The sequence below is a fragment of the Mizuhopecten yessoensis genome, unplaced genomic scaffold (assembly GCF_002113885.1).
Source record: "Mizuhopecten yessoensis strain PY_sf001 unplaced genomic scaffold, ASM211388v2 scaffold2087, whole genome shotgun sequence".
Classification (NCBI taxonomy): domain Eukaryota; kingdom Metazoa; phylum Mollusca; class Bivalvia; order Pectinida; family Pectinidae; genus Mizuhopecten; species Mizuhopecten yessoensis.
Window position 1 is genome coordinate 738,177 of NW_018404371.1, and position 9,880 is coordinate 748,056.

Here is a 9,880-nt window from a genome sequence, read left to right on the forward strand (position 1 = left end):
GTCAGGAGACAGCCCATGTATATAGGAGGTTAAATTAAAACAACAGACTTAATCCATTTCTGTGAAACACATTCTTTATAAAGATAGAGTTTAGACTCGGGGCTATATGGAAAATAGACGTACAAATGTATCATGTATTTTGATACTTGTTTTTTTGGCATGTTCCACTGTTACCAGGTATATAGGTACACCATTTTTCTTTTGTGTTTAAAATGAAACTTAAATTTATTATCCTACTTTTTCTTTTGTTAGATACCTTATTTTGAATTATCATATCTACAAGCAAATATTATTACTTCTTAATCATTGTTCTGGGTTTGTTTCCTATCCAGGGCTGATGAGGACCAAGAAATTGCCCGTCGTGTGATGGAGGAGATTGAAGGGGAGGAGACTGCTAGACAGAGGCAGAGAGAGCTACATGACGAGGTATTTGTACAAACCAGGGTTAAGGTTACATTGGTGAAGGTCAACAGGGTCAGGATTACAAGGTTCAAGGTCACAAAGACAGAGGTTACAAAGGTCAAGGACAAATGAATGTTTATTTGTTAGTCCAAAATTCTTGAGGTTTTTGTCCCCATTTACCTGAAAAGCCAAGGCCATGACAAGGAGATGAGGGTCAGTATGCTTTAGTAAGCCATAGCTCGCTTTTTTATACTTCTTAACCTACTCTTACGTACCCTTTCAACCTATGGAACTTTAGTAGACTCTACCATGCATTGATCTGAATCCGGATGAGTCCGTTACGGTCTACCGTGGTGAAAGGGCTAAAAATAAGCTGTCTATTGAGATAAAGCAAGAGTGAATATCTTTTTAGCGAGATTTTAGTTCAACAGTTACCTGGTACTTTTTACAGGAAATTGCCCGAATTGCACAAGAGAAGGAAAAGCAGAAATATGAACGGTACTTGGAGAAGAAGAGGGGGAAAGACTTGAAGAAAGAACGGCACATTTTGGAGAAACAACTGGAACAGCATATGGTGGAGGCCAGGCTAGCGTCAGGGGAAGAAGGTAGGCCATGTGTCTTGGAAATAAAACATGGATGGACCATGTGGTCTGGAAGGAAAGTTATGGTGTATAAATAAGGCACTTCAGTCTTATCTAAAAGCACAAATGGGAGACTAGATAAACATTCACTGAGATAATAGTTTTGAAAAAATGCACATTACATTTTAGGTACTACCAGGATTTGTGTAGATGTCTGGTCTAACCCTATGTAGTCATACATACATTTTGCATTTCAATGGAGATATGGATACAATCATGCCTCCAGGATTTGCCCAGAGTCTGGTCCTGCCCCTTCAGACTTATTCTTTAGGTCATAACATGGAAACAGTTGAAATCTGCACCCTATAACATGTACCATGAAAGACAGTTACTAGGTATGAAAATACGAATATTGCAATCATGCTACTAAATTTGACCACACCCCTGGGGACTTAGTCCTTGTTACAATTCTACTAGGTTTGGCTGCACCCCTGGGGACTTATTTCTTGTTACAGTGTTACTAAATTTGACCACACCCCTGGGGACTTAGTCCTTGTTACAGTGTTAGCTACTAGGTTTGCCCGCAACCCTGGGGACTGAGTTCTCGGTGCAGTGCTAGCTACTAGGTTTGGCCACACCCCTAGGGACTGAGTTCTCGGTGCAGTGCTAGCTACTAGGTTTGGTCGCACCACTAGGGTATTAGTCCACGTTATAGTGTAAGCTACAAGGTTTGGCCGCACCACTAGCGATTTAGTCCTCCTTACAGTGCTAGTTACTAGGTTTGGCCGCACTACTAGAGATTTAGTCCTCGTTACAGTGTTAGCTACTAGGTTTGGCCGCACCACTAGAGATTTAGTCCTTGTTACAGTGTTAGCTACTAGGTTTGCCCGCAACCCTGGGGACTTAGTCCTCGTTACAGTGTTAGCTACTAGGTTTGGCCACACCCCTAGGGACTGAGTTCTCGGTGCAGTGCTAGCTACTAGGTTTGGTCGCACCACTAGGGTATTAGTCAACGTTACAGTGTAAGCTACAAGGTTTGGTCGCACCACTAGGGTATTAGTCCTCGTTACAGTGTAAGCTACAAGGTTTGGTCGCACCACTAGGGTATTAGTCAACGTTACAGTGTAAGCTACAAGGTTTGGCCGCAACACTAGAGATTTAGTCCTCCTTACAGTGCTAGTTACAAGGCTTGGTCGCACCACTAGGGTATTAGTCCCCGTTACAGTGTAAGCTACAAGGTTTGGTCGCACCACTAGGGAATTAGTCAACGTTACAGTGTAAGCTACAAGGTTTGGCCGCACAACTAGGGTATTAGTCCTCGTTACAGTGGAAGCTACAAGGTTTGGCCGCACCACTAGAGATTTAGTCCTCCTTACAGTGCTAGTTACAAGGTTTGGTCGCACCACTAGGGTATTAGTCCACGTTACAGTGTAAGCTACAAGGTTTGGCCGCACCACTAGAGATTTAGTCCTTGTTACAGTGCTAGTTACTAGGTTTGGCCGCACCACTAGAGATTTAGTCCACGTTACAGTGTAAGCTACAAGGTTTGGCCGCACCACTAGAGATTTAGTCCTTGTTACAGTGCTAGTTACTAGGTTTGGCCGCACCACTAGAGATTTAGTCCTTGTTACAGTGCTAGTTACTAGGTTTGGCAGCACCACTAGAGATTTAGTCCACGTTACAGTGTAAGCTACAAGGTTTGGCCGCACCTCTAGGGACTGAGTTCTCAGTAAGTGCCAGCTACTAGGTTTGGCCGCCCCACTAGGGATTTAGTCCTCGTTACAGTGTTAGCTACTAGGTTTGGCCACACCACTAGGGATTTAGTCCTCCTTACAGTGCTAGTTACTAGGTTTGGCTGCACCACTAGCGATTTAGTCCTCCTTACAGTGCTAGTTACTAGGTTTGGCCGCACCACGAGAGATTTAGTCCTCGTTACAGTGTTAGCTACTAGGTTTGGCTGCACCACTAGAGATTTAGTCCTCGTTACAGTGCTAGTTACTAGGTTTGGCCGCACCTCTAGGGACTTAGTCCTCGTTACAGTGCTAGTCACTAGGTTTTGTCGCACCACTAGGGACTAAGTCCTCAGTACAGTGCTAGTTACTAGGTTTGGCCGCACCACTAGGGACTAAGTCCTCAGTACAGTGCTAGCTACAAGGTTTGGCTGCACCCCTGGGGACTCAGTCCTTGTTACAATGCTATTAGGTTTGGCCACACCCCTAGGGACTGAGTTCTCGGTGCAGTGCTAGCTACTAGGTTTGGCCGCACCACTAGGGACTAAGACCTCAGTACAGTGCTAGCTACTAGGTTTGGTCGCACCACTAGGGTATTAGTCAACGTTACAGTGTAAGCTACAAGGTTTGGCCGCACCACTAGGGACTAAGTACTCAGTACAGTGCTAGCTACTAGGTTTGGCCGCACCACTAGGGACTAAGTCCTCAGTACAGTGCTAGCTACAAGGGTTGGCTGCACCCCTGGGGACTCAGGCCTTGTTACAATGCTATTAGGTTTGGCCACACCCCTGGGGACCTAAACCTTGTTGCATAAGTTCATGTTCTCATCTAGCTACTTAACTTATATTTCTTGCTCTCGTTTGATATACATGTTCTCTTTTCAACAAATTTTTAATTTGTAATAAATTTCCAGGTAAGCTAGTAACATGAAATAACTATCGGTTTCCGTTATTAGGCCTTGATGATGCCATGCAGGGTATGCACGTGTCTACAGCCGGCGAACGAGGCTCCTTCTCAGGGCGACAAGTCAACGGGGGCAGAAAGTGTGTACATTTTGTTTCAGCTTTAAAAGATTGATTCTGACTGATCGCAGTGATATTTCACTAATATCATTATGAATATATTCTCAGTTTTTAAAGAGGTTCGAAATTTTCATGAATGCAAAAGCTACTTCAATGATTGTTTTTGATTTATTTTGCAAGAGTTATAAAATCAACCAGTTTATCGTGTATTAACCACACTTGTTAGCTCAGATGGAAGTAATCATGGTGTCTTAATGCAGGTGGCAATCTGAGAACCCGGAAAAATTCCATAATTCTCAATTCTAGCATATACATTTACAAAATAATTATTCAAGATTTTTCCCAATATTTGATAATGACAGTATTACCCTGATAATTGATCATCATGATCAATGCACCGATCCATTCAGCTGGTGTTTTTTTGATACATTTGATCCTGCTTTAACAATAATTCAGGGTCGCTGTACAATTTAAAGTGTCTATTGCAGGTTGACTCCGGGAGGTTTCATTGAAGATGATGGAGACTTTTCCGACTTTTTCGCTGTTCCTGATCACGTAGATGACAGCCAAAAGAAGGTCATACAAGAAATGCAGGATGAGGTTAGTGTCTGATCTGTTTCTCCATTACATGTACATCAGATAGCTTATTTACTGTCTGAACTTTTTCTTTTCACTCTTTCTTTTGATACTGTACATGTGTCTTTCTTTACATGAGAAATATAAGATTTTACAGTGAAAACAAAGTTGATGTTTTTCTACTGTGACAAATAACGCTTTTTTCGTACTTTGACAATTTACTGACCAATCAGAGAGCAAGGTTTAGTATGAAAATAACAAGCCATGGTCATTGTTATTTGTGACTTCACTGATGGCTTGATGTTTCCTTGTCTCAACATTACTTGGTGGAAGATGGATTTTAATATCTGTTCACAGATGCCAATGTCTTTATGACAAAAAAAACAGAAAGAAAAATACAATAACCAAACTGTTCTTGGTTTATTGATGACCTACATTACCTATTACATTTCATTTGGGGTTAAAAAAAAAAAAATCATTTGTGCTATATTCACCTTCCTCAGGAAATATACCAGTAATTACTTTCAAGAAATGAAGAATTTGTTTTAGATGTTGTGTAACTCAGTATAAAATAATATTGTGTACTTGACCGTATCTATAGTGTTTATGCTTAACGTCTGTGTATTTGTGGCCACAGTAATTAGCCTTGATCTTTTTGTTGAAACTGAAAAAAAGTTGAGAGAAAATAGAATGATTTGTTTGTATTTTGTAGGAGCTTGCAAGACTACTACAGGAACAAGAACACAAGGTAAAAGATTATGTATAATGAAACTAAGTTTAACTTCTGAAAAACAAACTAGTCGGAGGGATAGGCCTACACTTACAAACAATCTCATTGAGTAATCAAAATTTATTTTCATGATTACAATTATACCATAAATTGTCTTTTGGCCAGGTGAGCTTATGCCGTACTAGTACTGCGGCGTTGATCGTCCGTCGTCCGTCCGTCAACTTTTTCTTTTGAACGACTTCTTCTGAAGAACTGTAGAAGCTAGGGTCATGATATTTGGCCAGTAGGTACCTGGGATGGAGGGCTATAACGTTACCTAATTAAAATGTCCTTGACATACTTTCAAGGTCACATGGGTCAAATATGTTACAAATTTCAAACAACAATATCCTAAGAACCATTTGAACTAGAGTCATGATACTTGGGTATGTTATGTAGACCAGCATTGCAAATATTTTTTTAAATTTCAGTAATGAGGTCAAAGGTTAACTTTAAATGCTAGTCGGGGGTCAAATGTCAACATGGGTTAAAAGCTTTAACAATCTTCTCAAGTTCCATAAGGCCCAGGGTCATGATATTTGGCCAGTAGGTACCTGGGATGGAGTGCTATAAAGTTTCCTTATTAAAATGACCTTGACCTACTGTCAAGGTCACTGGATTAAATTATGTTAAAAACTTCAAACAACAATATCCTAAAAACTATTTAGACTTGAATCATCATACTTAGGTATATGTTATGTAAACCAGCTGTGTGAATTGTTTTCTTTATTACAGTAATGAGGCAAAGGTCAACTTTAAGTGCAAGTCGGGAGTCAAAGGTCAATGTGGGTTAAAAGCTTTAAATTAAAATTTCAATTTTCAAACAACAACATCTTCAGAACCGTTTAAGGTTTAAGTGATATTAAAATGTCTTATGTTTTAGTTACCAAATTTGGTCTTAGTTACCTATATGTCAGTTTCATGTAACAAAAGAAACAGGTGAGCGATGCAGGGTATCTTGGCCTCTGAAGTTGTTGCATATTTTGCTCAAGATTTAATTTTACAAAAGTACAACACATGAAAGTTCAACATCTCTATCTTCTTGTGTGGTGGGGTGCTGCAGTGGATCAGACAATCGCCTTTGATCAATTTGCTGACCAGGATTCATTTCCTCAATCAGACGGGGAAAATGTACGGGATCTGGTCGAACCACGTGCACATGGGTTTTCTCTGGGAACTCCAATTTCCTCCAACATTAAGACCTTTTTCTCCCATATATTCAGAAATTGTATCTAGAAAAACATCAGTGTTTCTCTTGGGAATACACTATTCCTGTTTTGACAAGTGAAAAAGGTTTATCAAATGAGCTGGGAGTGAGGAAATCTTAAGTGTTGCGTGAAAAAAAGATTACAAGTTACCTTTTAAAACAAGTTGATGATATATTTTCTTGAATGAAATCTATCAAAATCATATCACAATTTTACCACATGTATCATCATCACTATCATGATACTTATCTGGTGATAGATCTTAACTTAGATCTTTATACTATAATATTAATGAAATATAATGTTAACTTGATTATTCTCTTTTTGTGTGAATAAAACTGATCTAGAATACATTTTTACTCTTGTGTTATCAATGATTAAGAAGTTGATAGTAAAACACAAAGACCAGTTTAAAAAGAAGAAAATTCTCAACCAAACCTCAACAAAAACCAGTGTTTCTTCATGTCATTTTTAATATGCCCAAAAGTTTACAAAACTAATACAGTAGCTACACACATCTGTTAAAATCAGTTTAAGTTCAGAAATCAGTGACATCTGTTGGTAATATCTTCATTCACTTTGTAAAGTGTATATTTTCCGAGCGATGACCAAGATTTTCTATTTGAGTTCTTCCTTGTATAATGTGTACTATTGCCAGTTGACATAGTGAGGACATTTGAGGCGAGATCAATGTGCAACATTCGGGGTAATTGGTATGGCTTCATATTGTAGCGAACAAAGGCAGAAGTTGATCGAAGCAAACTTAAGGAAATTGAAGAGCAGGACGAGCGACTTGCCAAAATCATACAGGAACAGGACAAGCTGCGTATGAAGAGAGCAAAACAGCGCAAGAAACAACAGCAACAGGAGGAGCACCGGCGGCAACAGGTACATATTGGTCGGAGTCACAATCTGTGTTGTGTGTCCCAAAATCTTGTACTGTGATCTATGGAAACAGATGCTTTGGTAGGGTTTCGACTATACGCTGTGGAATAGCTTACTATCTACTATTAAAAAGTCAAATACCCTGGCCAAGTTCAAGAGGGACATCAAAACTCACCTCTTCACATCTGCATTTTAGAATCCTTGCAAAGACGTCATGGAAATACCACCCTTTTATTTGTTCAATTATGTGCACATTAAATTGCTTGCTTAAATGTATAAAAGTGATTGTAAGCCTTTTTTTTTGTTTTCACAATTATAACCATTACTATTATCCATATGTTGTAGAGTGCTTTAGAGTAATTTTATAAATTATATAGGGCGCTATATAAATGTTGTATATTATTTTATCATTATTACACAATACAGTTGTGTTAGAGACACGTTATATTGCTAAATAGTTAAGGTCACATCTGAGTCATTTCTTCTTCTAATTTTTGTTTGAAAAATTTAAGAGGAGAAAAGGTTAATTGCTATTAAAAGAAGATCAGTTACTGCAGAAAAGGAAATATTTAATATGTACACTTTTACTTATTACAGCAAATGACAAACAGCAGTCCTGCTGCTCGACCTTTGCCTGACCTACCAGGTCAAAGGTTATCTTCGTCCGACTCACCTATGCCTCCAGTACAAAGGCCTGCAGAGCGTACTCGGTTACGACGAGACAGTTTTCTACAGGGAATTGACAGCAGTCAGATTCCTCCTCCATCTGTCAGTGGTGACACGCTTCAGTCACGTCAGTCCGGTCGGCTTTCACGCCCCATCGACCTACCTCAGGATAGCGTACAGAACGTGGAGCGGTGGCTTGCAGGTAAGCCCACGCATCGCCGTTGTCTATGTTTACAGATAGATGAAACCACACAGTGCCCCAACTTTAGAGAGATATACAAATACCTTAAAACCTGTTTAACATAAACTTTATGGAACTATAACAACAGTCTGTGTTATCCGGTTGTTGTAGCTATTAAACAAAGTTAATTTAATGTACTGGAATGATGTTGTCACTTTTTAACCTAACTGTACAAGTTATGAGTTAACATACATTGCACTTTGTTACAGATCAGAGTAAGTGATCTTTTTTTCGGGTATATTTTCAATACGAAAATAAATATTTTTTCTATAAAAAATAATTCATCAATTTTAACCAGATTAATGTTTAACTTTGGAAGAAAATTGAAAGGCATTGGTGAAAGGGTCTGTCTAGAGTTTGGAGGGTGCTGTTTTAAGCATTTGGTGAAGGGTATACCCAAGCCCGGGTGGTAAATAGTTGTGTCTTTGCGGATGAAGACTTAAAAAAGGAGGGAGGAATATAGAGTAACTGGACTGGACTGGAAACCAATGGGAGGGTTAAGTTATGATTGCTATATCCTCCCTAATAGTAAAGCCACGTCAAATATTACATGGAAGTACAGTATGTATTAAAAAACCCAGACATACACTGAAAGTAGACTTAATCGACAACAAAATGTAAGCCCTGATCCTGTATAATACATCATGCCATTAAATCCCAAAGAACCTGGTTTCTCTGCTATTAACCCTGGACTCCACACTGCAGCTGTCTTATCCAACCATGTACTGTATTTAATTTGGCAATAAACCTGTACCTGGTAATTATAATAAGCCCATCCCTGTCAAATTTACTTTAGTAGAAAGGCTAACATAACATATGTTATTTTGTTGTCCTGAAATAAACCTACCTCCTATTTTGGCTATAAGAAGTTTAGGACATTTGTAAGGCTTAATGCTACAGGATAGGTATGGCATTTTGATCCCCAAGTCAGGCTCCGATGGGGAAATATCAAGTCACAAAACAAACTCTTCTGTGTTAAATACATACTGTTTTCATGTTAGAACACGAATTGTAGATACAGTATGTAAATTTGTAATGATGTCTTGATAGGTACAACCACAGCAGCTGATCCAGCGGATGTTCACCATCACATGTTGCCCTCCCCGTCTCCCCCGGGCAGTTACCACAGTGAAGAGGAGATGCCCCCATACAGGTACGTAAACCTAAATTACTAATTTAACTTTTGTAAACCTTACTTGTACAAGTCTACAAATCCTTATTTGGAAATATGTGTCAAATCTCCAAATAACAGAAAATTTCTATAATTTAAAAAATAAAATAAATTACATTCATAAATATCAACGTTTGTAATAACTGAAATTCCATTTTTTCATTAAATCAGATATCTGAATTTATAACTTATAAACACCACTCCAAATAACTGAAATTTTCTATCTGATTTGAATAGAACTTTATATTTGGAACCTATGAACCTACGAACCAATTCGTCACCTTTTGAAATAACTGAAGTTCTCTTTTTTTCATTTAATCTGAACTTTGAATCCCTAACTTATAATCAACACTCCAGTTAACTGAAAATCTCTATTTTTAGGTCACCTGAGCTTTAGCTCAAGTGACCTATTGCTATCCGTTTTCGTCCGTCGTCGTCCGTCGTCCGTCGTCCATCGTCCGTCGTCCGTCGTCCGTCGTCCGTTACATTTCAAACTTAAAGTGAAGTTCTGCTGGGCCGATTGAACTGAAAGTTAGTAGGAATGATCGCCTCATGGTCCTGACAAAGTGTTGTTATTTTTCGGGTCGATCAGAAATCCAATATGGCCGCCACGGCCGCCATTTTGAAAA

General features: G+C 39.0%; 1 protein-coding gene across 3 annotated transcripts in view; it reads left to right on the forward strand.

Annotated features, from left to right (window-relative positions):
• The window catches only part of LOC110445127 (mediator of RNA polymerase II transcription subunit 15-like), a 33,017-nt gene that overhangs the window by 13,866 nt on the left and 9,271 nt on the right, over positions 1-9,880 (forward strand). For all 3 annotated transcript variants that reach the window (XM_021489547.1, XM_021489545.1, XM_021489546.1), the window contains exons 4-11: positions 333-426; positions 854-1,007; positions 3,669-3,756; positions 4,224-4,335; positions 5,024-5,059; positions 7,021-7,176; positions 7,771-8,041; positions 9,131-9,233. In XM_021489547.1, the coding sequence (XP_021345222.1) occupies positions 333-426; positions 854-1,007; positions 3,669-3,756; positions 4,224-4,335; positions 5,024-5,059; positions 7,021-7,176; positions 7,771-8,041; positions 9,131-9,233 (1,014 nt within the window). The remainder of the gene's footprint in view (positions 1-332; positions 427-853; positions 1,008-3,668; positions 3,757-4,223; positions 4,336-5,023; positions 5,060-7,020; positions 7,177-7,770; positions 8,042-9,130; positions 9,234-9,880) is intronic.